This window comes from Heptranchias perlo, chromosome 13 (genome assembly GCF_035084215.1).
Source record: "Heptranchias perlo isolate sHepPer1 chromosome 13, sHepPer1.hap1, whole genome shotgun sequence".
Taxonomy (NCBI): domain Eukaryota; kingdom Metazoa; phylum Chordata; class Chondrichthyes; order Hexanchiformes; family Hexanchidae; genus Heptranchias; species Heptranchias perlo.
This window is the reverse complement of record NC_090337.1, coordinates 66,234,782-66,253,925: the sequence shown is the minus strand read 5'-3', so window position 1 is coordinate 66,253,925 and position 19,144 is coordinate 66,234,782. Positions and strand designations below refer to the sequence as shown.

At 41.3% G+C, this 19,144-nt stretch overlaps 2 protein-coding genes across 6 annotated transcripts in view; one reads left to right on the top strand and one right to left on the bottom strand.

Annotated features, from left to right (window-relative positions):
• Nucleotides 1–11,102, bottom strand: part of pigx (phosphatidylinositol glycan anchor biosynthesis, class X) — a 29,600-nt gene extending 18,498 nt beyond the window's left edge. For both annotated transcript variants that reach the window (XM_067995631.1, XM_067995630.1), the window contains exons 1-2: nt 10,960–11,102; nt 2,520–2,598 (exon numbers count right to left, since the gene is read on the bottom strand). In XM_067995631.1, the coding sequence (XP_067851732.1) occupies nt 2,520–2,598; nt 10,960–11,050 (170 nt within the window). In that variant the 5' untranslated portion in view covers nt 11,051–11,102. The remainder of the gene's footprint in view (nt 1–2,519; nt 2,599–10,959) is intronic.
• Nucleotides 11,103–11,317: 215 nt separating this feature from the next.
• The window catches only part of cep19 (centrosomal protein 19), a 27,813-nt gene continuing 19,986 nt past the window's right edge, over nt 11,318–19,144 (top strand). For 2 of the 4 annotated variants that reach the window (XR_010965536.1, XR_010965534.1), the window contains exon 1: nt 18,725–18,812. Coding sequence is in view for 1 of the 4 variants with exons in the window: in XM_067995629.1 (XP_067851730.1) it covers nt 18,683–18,812 (130 nt within the window). In the remaining 3 variants the exon portion in view is untranslated. Of the gene's footprint in view, nt 11,388–18,512; nt 18,813–19,144 lie in introns of those variants that run through there. The other 2 variants (XM_067995629.1, XR_010965535.1) reach the window with 2 other exon arrangements.

Genomic DNA, 19,144 nt, shown 5'->3' with positions numbered 1-19,144 from the left:
TGTTACACCCTTGTTCAAAAAAGGGGAGAGGGATAAACCCAGCAATTTCAGGTCAGTTAGCCTAATGTTGGTGATGGGGAAACTTTGAGACACAATAATCCAGGACGAAATTATTATTTTCTTTTATTCATTCATGGGATGTGGGAGTCACTGGCGAGGCCAACATTTATTGCCCATCCCTAATTGCCCTTGAGAAGGTGGTGGTGAGCCGCCTTCTTGAACCGCTGCAGTCCGTGTGGTGAAGGTTCTCCCACAGTGCTGTTAGGAAGGGAGTTCCAGGATTTTGACCCAGTGACGATGAAAGAACAGCGATATATTTCCAAGTCGGGATGGTGTGTGACTTGGACGGAAAGTGCAGGTGGTGTTGTTCCCATGTGCCTGCTGCCCTTGTCCTTCTAGGTGGTAGTGGTCATGGGTTTGGGAGGTGCTGTCGAAGCCTTGGCGAGTTGCTACAATGCATCCTGTGGATGGTACACACTGCAGCCACGGTGCACCGGTGGTGAAGGGAGTGAATGTTTAGGGTGGTGGATGGGGTGCCAATCAAGTGGGCTGCTTTGTCGTGGATGGTGTCAAGCTTCTTGAGTGTTGTTGGAGCTGCACTCATCCAGGCAAGTGGAAAGTATTCCATCACACTCCTGACTTGTGCCTTGTAGATGGTGGAAAGGCTTTGGGGAGTTAGGAGGTGAGTCACTCACCGCAGAATTCCCAGCCTCAGACCTGCTCTTGTAGCCACAGTATTTATATGGCTGGTCCAGTTAAGTCTCTGGTCAATGGTGACCCCCAGGATGTTGATGGTGGGGGATTCAACGATGGTAATGCCATTGAATGTCAAGGGCAGGTGGTTAGATTCTCTCTTGTTGGAGATGGTCATTGCCTGGCACTTGTCTGGCACGAACGTTACTTGCCACTTATCAGCCCAAGCCTGGATGTTGTCCAGGTCTTGCTGCATGCGGGCACGGACTGCTTCAATTGGCACTTGAAAAAGCATGGGCTAATAAAAGAAAGTCAGCATAGATTTGTTAAAGGAAAATAGTGTTTGACTAACTTGACTGAGTTTTTTGATGAAGTATCGGAGAGGGTTGATGAGGGTAGTGTGGTTGACGTGTATATGGACTTTCAAAATGCATTTGATAAAGTACCACATAATTGACTTGTTAGAAAAATTGAAGCCCGTGGGATTAAAGGGACAGCGGCAGCATGGATACAAAATTGGCTAAGGGAACGAAAGCAGGGAGTAGTGGTGAACGGTTGTTTTTCAGACTGGAGGGAAGTATACAGTAGTGTTCTCCAGGGGTCAGTATTAGGACCACTGCTCTTTTTGGTATATATTAATGACCTGGACTTGGGTATAGTGGGTATAATTTTGATGAAGTAGTTTCATCAAAGTTTGCAGATGACTCGAAACCCAGAAATGTAGTAAACAATGTGGAGGATAGTAACAGACTTCAGGAGGACATAGTCGGACTGGTGAAATGGGCAGACACATGGCAGATGAAATTTAACGCAGAGAAGTGTGAAGTGATGCATTTTGGTGGGAAGAATGAGGAAAGGCAATATAAACTAAATGGAACAATTTTAAAGGGAGTGCAAGAACAGAGGGGCCTGGGGTGCACATACACAAATCTTTGAAAATGACAGGACAAATTGAGAACGCTGTTAAAAAAGCATATGGGATTCGGGGCTTTATAAATAGAGGCATAGAGTACAAAAGCAAGGAAGTTATGCTAAACCTTTGTAAAACAATGGTTAGGCTTCAGCTGAAGTATTGTGTTCAACTCTGGGCACCACATTTTAGGAAGAATGTCAAGGCCTTAGAGAGGGTGCAGAAGAGATTTACTAGAATGTTACCAGGGATGAGGAACTTCAGTTATGTGGAAAGACCGGAGAAGTTGGGGTTGTTCTCCTCAGAACAGAGAAGGTTAAGGGAAGATTTGATAGAGGTGTTCAAAATCATGAAGAGTTTTGACAGGGTAAATAAGGAGAAACTGTTTCCAGTAGCAGAAGAGTTGGTAACCAGAGGACACAGATTTAAGGTGATCGGCAAAAGGGCCAGAGGCGATGTGAGGAAACAATTTTTTTTTTAAATGCAACAAGTTGTAATGATCTGGGATGCACTGCCTGAAAGGGTGGTGAAAACAGATCCAATAGTAACTTTCAAAAGGAAATTGGATAAATACTTGAAGGGAAGAAATTTACAGGGCTATGGGAAAAGAAATGGGACTAACTGGCTAGCTCTTTCTAAGAGCCGGCACAGGCACGATGGGCCAAATGGCCTCTTCCTGCGCAGTACCTACTAGGATATAATGCCAATTAGCTTATTCCATTTAATAATCTATGTGCCTATCCTTACAGAGTATAATGTCTTTGGCCTGAAAATCTGTTACATTGTCTAAAGTTTCATCTCTCTCTAATGTGGTCAAAAGATAAGATTTGCAAGCACAGTTTAAAACAATTCTGCCTACAATTGCTGTTCTGTTGTAAAATAATGTAAAAAAAATGTATACTCTTACAGTCCTTACCTATGAAATCCATTCTTTACAATACGTCTGTTCAGGCTCACTGATTGTAGCCAGGGTTCAGAGTACAAAACATCATTACCTGTAGAAACACAGAACATCCAGCATTTCACTCTTAGCTTCAGTCAGTATTTAAACAGATGTGATTGGGCTTTTCGCTACATTTTTGCCAAAAGAAATATTTTTCTAAATTTAGGAGATTCTAGGCACAAGATTTGTTCTTTTTTAATTTTCTGTTACTCCAAAGAAACTTTCACATTTGCGTTCCATTCTCCCACTAATTCTTCTGCTGCTGTCGAAAAGTAACTTCCCAGACCACTTGACTGAATTCTGGGAAAGTCCAAAGGCTTAATAGTGGAATTCTGGGAACACCAGGTCTCCATGAAAAGCTAAGGCACAGGGATTCGCATACCAGATACATAGCAAATGGCTGATCGAGCGTGTTGTCAGAAGGTTTATAAACCTGTCAAAATGACATGTACAGGAGGCTGATTGGTCAACTTGTTTCTGAAAATAGCCGTGGGATAAACAGAGAGGCTTTTAAGATGACATTAAAGTCAGGATAATGGCCCCCTATCTGTAATTAATTACTAAGAAAGATACTTGACATTTGACCAACATAGTTTGACGCACGCCTGTCCAGTCGATTGACAGTTTGGAAAAGAAATCCACATGACAGAGATAATATTTTTGAGTTGTTCACTAACTTTTGGGCCTGGCAAGGGATTTGTGTTGGTACAGTTAAGGTATAAAGCCCTGCTCTTCCCCATCCAAAAAGCAGAAGGCAAAAGGAAGGTTGCCAAAATTAGATTTAGTAATGGGTAACAAGCCAGAATTAATTAATAATCTGACAGTAAGAGAGCATCGTGCAAACAGTTACCATAACATGTTAGAGTTCGAGAAAGAGAAGAACCAAATACAAACCAAAGTTTTAAAATTAAGTAAGGCTGACTTCGAAGGAATGAGACGTTAAGCTGAACACGTTAAACTGGGCTGAGCTGTTAACAGGTAAACCTACAGATAAAGAGGAGGTACTTAAAAAGTTGGCAGCACTCAAAGTAGAAAAGTCACCCAGTCTGGATGGAATGTATCCTAGACTGCTGAGGGAAGCAAGGGTGGAAATAGCAGAGGCTCTGGCCACAATCCTTGGATATGGGAGCGGTGCCGGAGGACTGGAGAGTTGCAAATGTTACAGCCGTGTGGGGAGAGAGATAAACTAGGTAACTACAGGCCAGTCAGCCGAACGTCAGTGATGGGGAAACTTCTAGAGACAATAATCCAGGACAAAATTAACTGACACTTGGAAAAACAAGGGTTAATCAATGACAGCCAGTATGGATGTCAAAGGCAAATCACGTCTGACAAACTCGATTGAGTTCTTTGATGAAGGAACGGAGATGGTTGATGAAGGTAGTGCAGTTGATGTTGTGTATATGGACTTTCAAAAGGCATTTAATAAAGTGTCACATTATAGACTTGTTAGCAAAATTGAAGCCCATGGGATTAAAGGGGCAGTGGCAGCATGGAATTGGCTAAGAGGCAGGAAGCAGAGAGTAGTGGTGTAGGTTGTTTTTCAGACTGAAGGGAAGTATACAGAGGTGTCCCCCAGGAGTTGGTATTAGGACCACTATACTTTTTGATATATATTAATGGCCTGGACTTGGATATAGGGGGCATAATTTCAAAGTTTGCAGATCACACAGACTGTGGAAATATAGTAAATAGTGAGGAGGATAGTAGCAGACTTCAGGAGGATTTAGGCAGTCTGGTGAAATGGGCAGGCACGAGGCAGATTAAATTTAATGCAGTGAAGCGTGAAGTGATTTATTTTGGAAGAATGAGGAGAGGCAATATAAACTAAATGGTACAATTTTAAAGGAGGTGCAGGAACAGAGAGACCTGGGGGGGAGGGGGGGTGCAGCACGTACACAAATCTTTGAAGGTGGCAGGACAAGTGACATGGCTGTTACAAAAGCATATGGGATCCTTGGCTTTATAAATAGAGTACAAAAGCAAGGAAGTTATGCTACACCTTTACAAATCACAGGACAAGGACTTTAAAATCAATACATTGGGAAATAGAGGGTCGGTGGAGTTTGGCCAGGATAGGCATGTTGGGTGTGTAGGATTGTGTGTGGGACAGTCTAGGGCCACATGGTCCCAGATGTGCTGAAGTTTATGAAGGGTGGTAAACATTGAATAAGTTGAGCTTTGTGGTGATGGCAGTATGGATGAGCTATTCGATAGTAGCAGGGTTGAGGTAGAGTAGAGGAGGATGGTACTGTGAGAGGTGGTGGACAGTGGGACCAGAGGTAGCCAGAAGATAGCCTCAATCTTGGAGCTGAAGTACATGGTCTCCTTGCAGTGGTTATCAGAGATGAGGAAGGAAAGGGTTTTGTAGGGAGGTCAGAAGAGCTAGTTTTTGATGGCGAAATCTAGGATTGTTCTTATCCCCCAAGAGGATCTTAGAATATTTGGCAGTTTTGGCCGCAGAAAGGGAGAGGCCTTTCTGCTTCAGGTTGGTGAGTCAGATCTGGCGGTAGATCAAGCCAGTCAGGAGCTATGAGGATTTGACTAAATTAGGCAAATTTTTGCTCGATGAACTATTTAGAAAAAATGGATCACCAGTCAATTTCATTAAAATATTAATTGATTATTCCATAGAAAATAGCAAATTTATGTTTTCATATTTATGGAGCATAATTTTTCTGACCCATACATTCTGCTGGGAATTGGCTTAATACATAATGACTTTATGTATCCTGAAATAATGTGGAAATAAAAACTGACATCCTCAAGATCTTGTTGACTTGATGGCATCACATTAGGAGTTGTACAAAACAATGGCTGTGAGGCCTTTCTGCACTCTGCAGTACCACAGTGCTTACAGGTAACAGGTATGGGCACAAACAACCTGGAGACCTCAGTAAAGTGGCCTCATCTGTATACAATGTCTAACCCCAATTTATACTGCAGATATAACAATGTATCTATGTGGCGAAGCTGCAGCTGTTTTGCAGTACGTGTTTATGTGGAATGCACTGCCTGAAAGGGTGGTGGAAGCAGATTCAATAGTAACTTTCAAAAGGGAATTGAATACATACTTGAAAAGAAAAAAATTGCAGGGCTACGGGGAAAGAGCAGGGGTGTGGGACTAATTGGCTAGCTCTTTCAAAGAGCCGGCACAGGCACGATGGGCTGAATGGCCGCCTCTTGTGCTATATGATTCCATGTAGTAGACAACAAGATAATGGCAGATTGTTTAAACAAGTACTTTGTATCCATTTTCACAGTAGAGGAAGGAGGATAAAATGCCAGTGATAGAAAGGAAACTAAAAAAAAGGAACTTATTGGATTCATTACAAGTAAAACAAAAATGGTAATAGAGAAAATAATGGGACTTAAAATAGTTAAATCTTCAGGACCTGATGGTTTCCACTCCAGGGTATTAAAAGGAATACGTGAAAAAATTGAAGAAGCGATAGTCATAAGCTTTCAAAGCTCAAAAGCAAAATGCTGCGGATGCTGGAAATCTAAAATAAAAACAGAAATTGCTGGAAATACTCAGCAAGTCAGGCAGCATCTGTAGAGAAAGAAACAGAGTTAAAGTTTCAGGTTGATGAATCTTCATCAGAACCGGAAAAAGCTGAAGATTAAACAGATTTTAGGCAAGTACAGAGCCAGCCAAAAGGGGGGGGGGAACAGAGGAAAGAACGAAAGGGAAAGTCTCTGATAGGGTGGAGGGCAGGAGTGATTAAATGACAAAAGGGATGATGGTGCAAGACAAAGGGGGTGGTAATGAGACAGGTAAAGAAACAAAAAGATGGGTCTGGAGGAGCTGTAAACAGGCAATATCAGAACCAGATCTTTCAAAGCTCACTTGATTCAGGAATTGTGCTGTTAGATTGAAAATTTGTTAGTGTCACTCCATTATTTCAGAACATAAAGAAATAGGAACAGGAGTAGGCCATACAACTCCTTGAGCCTGTGCTGCCATTCAATAAGATCATGGCTGATCTTCTACCTTCAACATCACTTTCCCGCCCTATCCCCAAACCCCTTGATACCCTTAATGTCCCATAATCTATCGATTTCAGCCATGAATATACTCAACAACTGAGCATCCACATCCCTCTGGGGTAGAGAATTCCAAAGATTCACAACCCACTCAGTGAAGAAGTTTTTCCTCATCTCGGTACTAAATTGCCGACCCCTTATCTTGAGACTATAACCCCTAGGTTTAGACTCTCCAGCCAGGGGAAACTGCCTCTCAGCATCAACCTTGTCAAGCCCTCTTAGAATTTTAAACATTTCAATATCACTTCTCATTCTTCTAAACTCCAGAGAATATAGGCCCATTCTGAGCAATCTCTCCTCACAGGACAACCCTCTCATCTCAGGAATTAATCTAGTAAACCTTTGTTGTACCCCCTCTAAGGCAAGTATATCCTTCCATAGGTAAGGAGACCTAAACCGTCCAGGTGTGGTCTCACCAGAGCCCTATATAACTTAGCAAGACTTCCTTACTCTTATACTCCAACCCCCTTGCAATAAAGGCTAACATTTGCCTTCCTGATTGCTTGATGTACCTGCATGTTAACTGTCTGTGATTTGTGTACAAGGACACCCAAATCCCTCTGAATGCCAACATTTCCTAGTCTCTCACCATTTAAAAAAATATTCTGCTTTTCTATTCTTCCTACCAAAGTGGATAATTTCACATTTTCCCACATTATACTCCATCTGCCACCTTCTTGCCCACTCACTTTACCTGTCTCTGTCCCCTTGAAGCCTCTGCATCCTCCTCACAGCTTGCTTTCCCACCTAGCTTTGTATCATCAGCAAACCTGGATACAATACACACTGTCCCCTCATCTAAGTCATTGATATAGATTGTAAACAGCCACGGCCCAAGCACTGATCCTTGCAGCACCCCACTAGTTACAACCTGCCAACCTGAAAATGACCAGTTTGTTCCTACTCTGTTTTCTGTCCGTTAACCAATCCTCAATCCATGCTAATATATTACCCCAAATCCCATGAACCCTAATCTTGTGTAACACCTTCTCGAATGCCTTTTGAAAATCCAAATATACTACATCCACTCGTTCCCCCTTAACTACCCTGCTAGTTACACCCTCAAAAAACTCTTAACAGATTTATTAAACACGATTTCCCTTTCATAAAACCATGTTGACTCTGTCTAATCTAATGATTTTCTAAGTGCCCTGTTACTACATCCTTAATAATAGATTCTAGTATTTCCCCTACTACTGATATCAGGCTAACTGGCCTATAGTTCCCTGTTTTCTCTCTCCCTCCTTTCTTGAACAACAGGGTTACATTTGCTATCTTCCAATCCATAGGGACTGTTCTAGAATCTAGGGAATTCTGGAAGATCAAAACCAATGCATTCACTATCTCTGCAGCCACCTCTTTTAAAGCCCTAGGACGTACACCATCAGGTCCAGGGGATTTGTCGGCTTTTAGTCCCATTAATTTCTCCAGTACTTTTTCTTTACTAATCTTAATTATTTTAAGTTCCTCACTCTCATTAGACCCTTGGTTCCCCAATATTTCTGGTATGTTTTTTGTGTCTTCTACTATGAAGACAGGTACAGAATATTTAACATCTCTGCCATTTCCTTATTCCCCATTATAATTTCTCCCGTCTCTGCCTCTAAGGGACCCACGTTTAATTTTGCTAATCTCTTCCTTTTTACATACTTGTAGAATCTCTTACAATCTTTTTATATTTCTTGCTAGTTTACTCATATTCAATTTTCTCCCTCTATCAATTTCTTGGTCATCCTTTGCTGATTTCTAAAACCGTCCCAATCCACAGGCTTAGTACTCCTTTTGGCAACATTGTAAGCCTCTTCTTTTAATCTAATACTGTCCTTAACTTCTCTAGTTAGCCACGGTCAGATCATTTTTCCAGTGGAGTTTTTATTCCTCAAGGGAATGTATATTCGTTGAGAATTATGAATTATTTCTTTAAATGTTCGCCATTGCTTATCTACCGTCATATCTTTAATCTAATTTCCCAATCTACCTTAGCCAACTCGCCCCTCATACCTGCATAATTGGCTTTGTTGAAATTTAAGACGAGTTTCGGACTTAACTATATCACTCTCAAACGCAATATGAAATTCTATCATATTATTATCACACTGCCCAAGAGGATCCTTTACTATAAGATTACTAATTAATCCTGTCTCTTACACAATTCTAGATCTAAAATAGCCTGTTCCCTAGTTGGTTCTTCGACATATTGTTCTAGAAAACTGTCTCGAATGCATTCCATGAACTCGTCCTCCAAACTACTTTTGCCAGTTTTGTTTGCCCCGTCTATATGAAAGATAAAAGTCCCCCACGATTATTGCATTAAGAAGGGTGAGAGAGAAAAAACAGGTAACTACAGGCCAGTCAGTTGTGGGGAAGGCACTGGAGTCTCCACTCAGCAATTGCCCATGGTACCATTATTTAAATCAGGCACCCACCATGTAATAAATCACAGGAGCAGAGCAACATCCCATTACATCATGGTGCAGCATTCCTGAAGGTGACAATCAAAAATATTGCATGGGGCTACTGTACTCATAGGAACAGAGGTAGGCCAGTCAACCGCTCGAGCCTGTTTCACCATTCAATTGGATCATGGCTAATCTGTACCTCAACTCCATTTATAGGTTAGCGAATATAGACTGCATTGGAGTGATTTTATTACAAATTGCAAACAGTACTTAAAATAATCAAATAAGATTTTAAACAAGAAGCAACTTTTCCTAAAATGTAATTGCAAGTTTCTACTCTGCTGTGCCAACCTAGAAAATTAGCAAAAGCTAACCAACAGCTTCAAAACTGTTGTCACCAGCCCCAAAAAGTTTTCAGCTCAAAAACAGCCCTGAATATAGATCTATGAGACGTGGAAACAAGGAGTTTGACAGAGAGTGAAATGCAGTGGGATATGGACTTGACATAAGCTACCCTGCAAAAATACCCAACATTCCATCACTGCATATACAATAGTAGTTAGCAGTGATGCTAATTTAGGAATTACTGAATGGGGATGTGAGTGCTGAAGGTGTGATATTTATTTTCTATGAGGACTCCAGAATCTTTTGTTGCATTTTTTTAGATTTAGATTTAGGCAACAAAATTCTAAGTGTAAATCTCAGTGTAATCTTTTAAATTAAGTAAAACACATCATCACTCCAACCTCATTCCCCATTTTGTTTCCAAACAAGCAATTCCACAAGTGCAGTGACCACATAACACAACAGTCAGGCATGCTCCAAATAATTATTGGAGAGAAAAATTTAAAAGGTGATTTTTGGCAGCTGTCATTATACATAACTGCTTTGGGGACAAACGTTAAATAAATACACCTATAACTGTCAATCTCAGAAACCAACAGCTCATTTTAAAATGTTTTGCCTCATGTTTATGTGCAATATACAATAGTAGTAGAGTAACATGGGACTGCTGGAGCACGTGACTAGAACCACTCACCTTCCGAATCTGAGTGGTTTATATTGACAGGCTGCATTCACAGTGAAAAAAATTGCTTTCCCTTGTGAAGCAATAAGCTGAAACATGGGTTGAAACGTTAAAAGTTGACCTACTGTGCAGCCGATGGCATTGTTCAAGCAAGTGTCATCAACCTCGAATAAAATAAATTTGCTGGACTATAACTTGGTGTTGTAAAATTGTTTACAATTGTCAACCCCAGTCCATCACCGGCATCTCCACAATCTCCACATCTCGAATAAAAGCAGCTTTGCATGATGCGAACTGAGCTTCTATGGATCAGAAACTCCTCAGGTTCAACCTTTGCTCTGATGTTGAGTCAGCAGATCTCAGGTGGGGCAGCAGTTACACTTGTATCCCTGAATTAGGGAGGGGAAAAATAACCAGCAACGAGTCCCACTATGATCACCAACCATTGATCTCGGCTGGAAAATATGTGCACATGGGTGAGGGCAGTGATCAGGCGAGCTGCAAATACCCTCCTCACAGTCCAAAATCCCACTGACAGTATCTAGACTCACAGATGAAGGATGGTGACTCAGGCAAGTCGCTTTATAGAAATGAACCTTAACACTGAGCTCGAGAGCGGAGCGAAAGCAGCAAATTCCTAAACTCAGCTGTGTCGTTACGAAAAAAACACACAACAGAATTCAACTTCTTCCCAATGTGGAAAGATTTTTTTTTTTAAAAAGGAACCCATAGGGCGGTTACTATGACAGCAGAGGCTTATCAGCAGGTCACCCACCTAATACCTTTATTTCAGAAGGGATAAAAAGAATAATTCAAGACCAGTAAATACAAGAGAGGGGGGGGGGGGGAATGCTGGCACCAGCCGGGTTGATCAGCGCTTCCCTGGTGTCGGCCAGAATTCAGTCGGCCCACAGATCACCTGCCCTTTAATCCTTCTTACCTTTGGTAACACCGACACAAATCCACCCGGCCACAATCAGCGCCACCCCGCCGACATTGGTCGCCAGCTTTCGACCGCAATCCAACACCATCTTTAGCTCAAATCGCTCCGTCTAATTTGCTCAAAGGCACGGCGGCCTTAAACTGCAGGCCCAGCCTTAGCTGCCCTCAACACTGCCCGAGTGCTCAGTCACCCAATTGTTTAAATTCAGCGCTTGATATTTTCATATGGCAGATGAAAACATAAGAATACCAATACATTTTTTTTTTGCTGAATTCCTAATAGTGTTAAAATAGGCGCAAGGTGGCGTTGGATATTTTATTTTCAGGCATCAGGCATCTTATCAATACGTCCCGAAGAGGTTCTTTTATTGGCCGGGTTGCCATAGGGACAGAGGCCGAGTGAAGGTCTTGTTCAGTCTGACTGAGGTTTGTATCAACAGATAAAACACAGTTGTATTAGTGATTAATAAGAATTATACTAGGAACTAATAATAGCCAGAGTTATATTAATGATTAATAACAAAGTTATATTGGTGATTAATAAGAGTTTTACTAATAATACTAGTGAGAGTTTTATTCCTGATTAATAGGCGTTATCTTAGTATCTGATGATAGTGAGATTAAAAAGCAGTCTAGCTATATTAGATGAATCAGAGTTATATTGGTAACTAAGACTGTGGCAATAATGTCAGCCTTAGCTCAGTGGGTAGCACTCTTGTCTCTGAGTTGGAAGGTCGTGGGTTCAAGTCCCACTCTAGAGACCTGAGCACATAATCCAGATCAGTAGTACTGAGGGAATACTGTGCTGTTGGAGGTGCTGTCTTTTGGTTGAGATGTTAAACCGAAGCACCATCTGCCCCTTCAGGTGGACATAAAAGATCCCATGGCACTATTCAGTCAGAAACGGGAGAATTTATAATGGGGAACAAGGAAATGGCAGACCAATTAAACAAATACTTTGGTTCTGTCTTCGCAGAAGAGGACACAAATAACTTCCCAGAAATGCTAGGGAATCAAGGGACTAGTGAGAAGGAGGAATTAAAGGAAATTAGTATTAGTAAAAAAAAGTGCTGGAGAAATTAATGGGAGACTGAAAGCCGATAAATCCCCAGGGCCTGATAATCTGCATCCCAGAGTACTAAAAGAGGTAGCCATGGAAATAGTGGATGCATTAATTGTCATCATCCAAAATTCTATAGATTATAGAACAGTTCCTGCAGATTGGAGGGTGGCAAATGTAACCCCACTATTTAAAAAAGGAGGGAGAGAGAAAACAGGGAACTACAGACCGGTTAGCCTAACATCAGTAGTAGGGAAAATGCTAGAGTCTATTATGAAGGATGTGATAACAGGACACTTAGAAAATATCAACAGGATTAGACAAAGTCAGCGTGGATTTATGAAAGGGAAATCATGTTTGACAAACCTGGAGTTTTTTGAGGATGTAACTGGTAGGATAAGGGAGAACCAGTGGATGTGGTTTATTTGGATTTTCAGAAGGCCTTTGATAAAGTCCCACATAAGAGGTTAGTGTGCAAAATTAAAGCACATGGGATTGGTGGTAATATACTGGCATGGATTGAAAATTGGTTAACAGACAGGAAACAGAGAGCAGGAATAAATGGGTCTTTTTCGGGGTGGCAGGTAGTGACTAGTGGGGTACCGCAGGGACTGGAGCTTGGGTACCATCTATTCACAATGATTTGGATGAGGGAACCAAATGTAGTATTTCCAAGTTTGCTGATGACACAAAACTAGGTGGGATTGTGAGTTGTGAGGAGAATGCAAAGAGGCATCAAGGTGATTTAGACAAGTTGAGTGAGTGGGCAAATACATGGCAGATGCAGTATAATGTGGATAAATGTGAAGTTATCCACTTCGAAAGGAAAAACAGAAAGGCAGAGTATTATTTAAATGGTGATGGATTGGAAAATGTTGATGTACAAAGGGACCTGGGTGTCCTTGTACATCAGTCACTGAAAGCAAACATGCAGATGCAGCAAGCAGTTAGGAAGGCAACTGGTATGTTGGCCTTCATTGCAAGAGGATTTGAGTATAGGAGCAAGGATGTCTTACTGCAGTTATACAGGGCTTTTGTGAGACCACACCTGGAGTATTGTGTGCAGTTTTGGTCTCCTTACCTAAGAAAGGATATACTTGCCATAGACGGAGTGCAACGAAGGTTCACCAGACTGATTCCTGGGATGGCAGGACTGTCGTATGAGGAGAAATTGTGTCAACTTGGCCTGTATTCACTCGAGCTTAGAAGAATGAGAGGGGATCTCATTGAAACATATAAAATTCTAACAGGGCTAGACAGACTGGATGCAGGGAGGATGTTTCCCCTGGCTGGGGGGTCTTGAACGAGGAGTCACAGTCTCAGGATACGGGGTAGGACATTTAGGACTGAGATGAAGAGAAGTTTCTTCACTCAGAGGGTGGTGAACCTGTGGAATTCTCTACCACAGAAGGCTGTGGTGGCTAAGTCACTGAATATATTTAAGAAGGAGCTAGATAGATTTCTAGACAAAAGGCATCAAGGAATATGGGGAGAGAGCAGGAATATGGTAATGAGATAGAGGATCAGCCATGATCATATTGAATTCAAAGAAGAGCAGGGGAGTTCTTCCTGGCCAATATTTATCCCTCAACTAACATCACTAAAACAGATTATCTGGTCATTATCTCATTGTAATTTGTGGGACCTCGCTGTGTGTAAATCGGCTGCCGCGTTTCCTACATTACAACAGTGACCACACTTCAAAAGTACAGTACTTCATTGACTGTAAAGTGCTTTGGGACATCCTGAGGTTGTTAAGGCACTACACAAATTTCTTTTCTTTCTATATTGTACTGAATGATACTGAGATATTAATGATTAATAAGAGTTTTATTAATAATACCATTGAGCGTTTTATTACTGATTCATAGCAGTTATATTAGTAACTAATGACAATGAGAGTAAAAAGTAGTGAGAGTTATATTAATGATGCATCAGTTATATTGGTAACTAATAATAGTGAGAGTTAAATCAGTGATTCACAGTTATATGCGTGATTTTTTTTTGATTATGCCTTTGTGACGTACCCTTGGGAGTTTTTTTTAATGTTAAAAATGCTATATAAATACCAGTTGTTTTTGTGGTTGATAAAGGCACTTCATAGAGCTGTAATGAAAAAAAAATGGAAGCTTCGCCACAGAAGGAGCCATTAGAAGAGGGATGTGAAGAGGCGGTAAGGTTTGGGGAGGGAATCCCAGAGCGTGGGGTCTAGGCGGCTAAATATTGGTGAGGGGGCATGGAATGTGCAAGCAACAGTGAGTTTGTAGGGGGTTATAGTGCTGAAGGAGGTTACAGAAATAGGGAGGGGTGAGGCCATGAAGGGATTTAAACTTGAGGATGAGAATTTTAAATTTGAAATGTTGTGGGACTGGGAGCCTATGTAGAGAGGACAGAAGTTGATGGATGAACGGGACATGGCGCGGGATAAAATACGAGCAGCAGAGTTTTAGATGAGCTGATGTTTACGGAGGAGGAGGAGGAGGATGGAAGGCCGGCCAGGAGAGTGTTGAAGTAGTCAAGTCTGGAGGTGACAAAGGCACGGATGAGGGTTTCAGCAGTACGTGGGCTGAAATAGCGCAGATGCAGGTGATATTATGGAGATGGAAGTAGACAGTCTTTGTGATGGATAGGATATGGGAAAAGCAGCTCAGTTCAGGGTCAAATAAGATGCAGAGGTTGAAAACAGTCTGGTTGAGGCTGAGACAATGGTCATGGTGGCAGGGGGGAAGGCAATAGAATCAGTGTAAGGGTACAGAGTTTGTGGTGGGGACCAAAGATAATGACTTTGGTCTTCCCAATGTTTACTACTATTATTACTAAATTCTCGTCCGTTAGCTCAGCAGTGACGATGGGGCTGAATGAATTCACTCCTTTGTTGTCGGTTCTGAACTAGCCTGGCCGCTTCAGTCATCTGTATCCCTTTCTGTGACGTCGCTCTTGATGTTGTCTATCCAGCGCTTCCTTGGCTTCTTCAGTGTACCTCTATATGCAAGGCCATGAAAGGTATTCTATCTATTTCCAGGAGCAGGAGGTGGGTTTCAAGGACATGATGAGCTTGGAGAGGGCATGAGGGGAGATGGGAAAGAAACTAGAAAAAGACAGGGGTTCAGTGATAGGGCAGAGGGAACTTCATTAATAAGTTATATTGGTAACTAATAACAGTGAGTTATATTAGTGATTAATTACAGTTATATTAGTAACAAATAAGTGAGTTATAATAGTGATTAATAACAATAATAGTTATAATTAAGTTATATTGGTAACTTATAGTGATTATTATATTAATAACTAATAGCAATGGTAGTTATGTTAGTAACTAATAACTAATAGTTGTAATAATGCTGATCATTATATTAATAACCAAGTGAATTATAATAATTAATAACAGTGATAATTATAACTAACTAATATTGAGAATTATAAGTGATTAATAATAATTAACAGCGATCGTTATAATAACGGTGGTAGTTATAATAATGATTATTAACAGTAATTGTTATAGTGATTAAAAACAGTGATAGTAATAACAGTAATTAATAGCTGTAATAGGTTTATTAATAACTAGTAGATCTCCCATGGCACTGCCAATTTAGGAGCCTATGGTGTTTCATAAGGACAGGAGTGTTATACCATGAAACCTGCAGTGCATTATTCTGCTGCAAAGGTGGAACTGTGTATAAGGCAGGGTGTGCCATTTAAGACCACAAGTCTAATTGCTGTAAAAATGGACAGCTTGAGGTCAAATGGAACATAAATATTGGGGAATTTTCCTTGCACATTGACAGCTTGCTGTAGATCCCTAACATCAGAAGAAACCATCAGGAAATGATTGGTTTTCTTTCTCCTTTATATTTTTTTTAAGTGTGACACAGAAAGTGTATCATCAAAGAGGAGACTTGTCTTTGCCATCTCTGCTTTACAAGGGTGGCTGCCACAATGATATACCATCTCCTCAAGATGGACCTGCACACAACTTCGATCAGAGGGACAGATCTTCTCTTTGCTGTGAAAGTCTGCACTTGCCCCTCCTCAGTGCTTTTGACCCCAACCACAGGAATGTCTATACTCCTGGCCTCAGCCCCAGGAACGCCTCTACTCTGCCTCTTGGACCCAGGAACATGCCACTGAGGCATTGCCTCTGCATTTGGAGATGATTAGTCTCAGGACCAGGATTTGCTCTGGATTTGGAGATAGTTTTATCTGAAAACATGGATTAATTCAAGTTTGAGTAATTTTGCCCCCAGACTTGTTTTTCTCAGAATTATGTATTGACTGGATTTTTTTCCATTTGGTGCGATCATGACGTAGAATTAGCATTTTCTCTGGAGTTTGAATGGTAACAAGGATTTTTTTTCTGAGGTTTAAGGTGATTTTGCATCAACACCAGGATTGCTCCAGGGGTTTGAGAGTAATTACCTCAGGGCTATAATTGCTCATGGATTTGAGGGTAATTACTTGTCAGTATTAGGATTATCCCTAGTTTTGAAGGTAATTACTTCTTAAGAGTTGAGGTTGAGATATATGAACAAGGAAGGGGCTTGTTGGGCCTAGTGCCTTCTCCTGTTCCCAAATGTCATTTGTTCTTAACAAGTGGAAGGATATGAGTGAGAGTGACATAAGATTCAACACGTAGTGCTGTATGATGACGGGCGTCCATGCCAGCAATAGCTTGATCATCTAAAACATGCTGTTTTAACATAAAGAAGTGTTTTTACTTGGGATGCAAAAGGCTTGAGCCAGGTTTCACTGGTAGACTTGTTCTATCAGAAGATTTAGTCTTCATTATCTTTTATTTAAAAAGAGGCAGAGTTGAGTAGCAAGTGCCATTCCCCTGCTCACATGGTTAGCAAACTCAGCTTCTTCCAGAAAATCACACATCGGGAATCAGTGTCAGTGAGTTAGCTTGTTTTCTAGGCAATAATGTTCCCTCTCTTCCTTTCCTTGCTGTGGGTTATGGTTCTGTGAGTCCCAGTCATTCCCGGGTACCTCATCTATGTGGATATTATTCACTTGTGAACCTTGGCCATGAATGTCGAGGCTAATTTGACCATGGACATCACAGCCGAGCCCAGTGCTGCCCTCACTAAACATCCATTTTCCGTACTTCTACCGAGAGTTGTTGGATAACAATTGGAAGTGAGAATCCTGGCTGATTTTCCTGTCCCTAAACAGGGGGCACTGAAGCCTATTGTAGTGCACCTTCTGCAGTCCTGACTCAGATCAGCTAATTCAGCACAAACCATGGATCGAAACTAGGGTCTTTCAAGTCTGTACAGCTCAGCCACTCACTGAATAAACTCACTGAACCACCAGCGAGTTATTTAGTGCTGAATAATTTTACAGATTTTTTTTGAGAAGCTTAGGGAAAGGCCAAGCCTAATAGCACAGGATGCCACCAAGGTTGAAAATTATCAGGTGGTATAATTAAATGACTCCTGAGGAATGGGATACCACCCCTTGTCTTTTATCACATCCTGCCAACCAGGCAGCTTGTTTGGCACAAAGTACAGGCTTGCAAGTCAAAGCTTTCTGATAACGCACCTTTAAAATTAAATTTGACTCTTATGATAGCTCAGTGTGTAAATGCTTGAACCGTGCAGCCCTAGGTTCCATCCCTTGTCTGGGCTGAGTTAGCTGATGTCAGCCAAGGGAGTGGTGGGACACTACAGTTGGCTTCAGTGTCTTTGGGCCAGAGTTGAGAATTTCAGACAGGCTTCCTGTTCTAAATTGCTGTCCAATGGCCACTGCTGGACAGGGTAAGGCTTGCCTCTGATGCCACAGTCAGAGTCCACAGACTGACGAGGCTCCCACATCAAGAGAGGTCAACTGGGCAAGGTACCAGAAGGCTGCCAATGTCCATAGACCATAACCCACCTTCAGGGAGGAGATGAAGGGAGAAAAAAATAGAAATTCCTTTATTCAATATATTTGTGAATGATGCTCACATTAACAAATGACTACAGTGAAGCAAAAAACCATCTTGTTCACAATGCATATTGCAGAAAGACTTTAAGATGAGATTTCCCAGTGGCTCAGTAGGTAAATCTGCCATACAGACTAGGAAGGCCCAGTTATGACCAAGTATATGCTGACCTATCTGATCTCAGCCAGCGAAGCAGTTTAAGCTCACAGTGCCAGGAATGGGGAAAATCAGCCAGGGCTTCTGTTTTTAATTGCTGTCCAGTAACCCCTATTGGAAAGTTCCCATGTGTAGACAAGATCGGGTTCAGTACACAAGGATCACAGTCAAATTGCTTGTGGTCACATACTGTCCAGGTTTGCTTACGACCAATGGCTACTTCAGTGAGCTACTGGAAAGCTACCAGTGCCCCAGGAGGTGTCACATAGATAACCTGTACCAGTTTGCTCTCCGAGGTATAATAACTCTGTATTCAGTACCACCAAGTGTTCTAGACACAACCTTTTTTTGTCTAGTTTCACGGGAGAGATTCAGATGCTTTTTCTTAAATTTACTAATTTTTCCCCAACAGGATATTCCTTGTAGATTATTCTTCACCAATGTTTTAAAATGTAGAAAAAGGTTATGAAGATCCTTGGAGCCAGACACACAGCTTATTGACTGACTGTCATAACATCACTGTCTGTCCGACCTTGGTGATGAATTGCCGACAAGGTCAAAGGATCTTGTAGCTCAAGCAACATGGCCTATATTCCAAAGAAGTGTGGCGTTAAGTTTAAACCACCTGCTATTGTTTTAATCTACGAAGATGAAAATACTAAAAAAACTCGACAAAGATTGATACCCGTTCGAAATTTCTCCAAATTTTCAGGTGAGAACCTAGTTTTATGTTTATTCTCAACTAGCCCATCCAACACTGCACTAATCAGAAGACAGGTGGATGATCACGGGAGGAGGGGAGAAATTACAATGATCATCTTAACATGGAGTGGTATTGCAGTGCTGACCCTAGGGTTTCAACAAAGCATGATTGGCGACTGAAATGTTTCATGCTATATCCACTTACACTATTAAAAACACCCAACAAAATAATTAAAGATTTTGCCCTTCCAAACTTGGAGAGAACATTTTGCATAATATAACAATATCACACTAGGTGAAATAATAATAGTTATACATTTGTCACTGGTGTAGGTTGTGCTG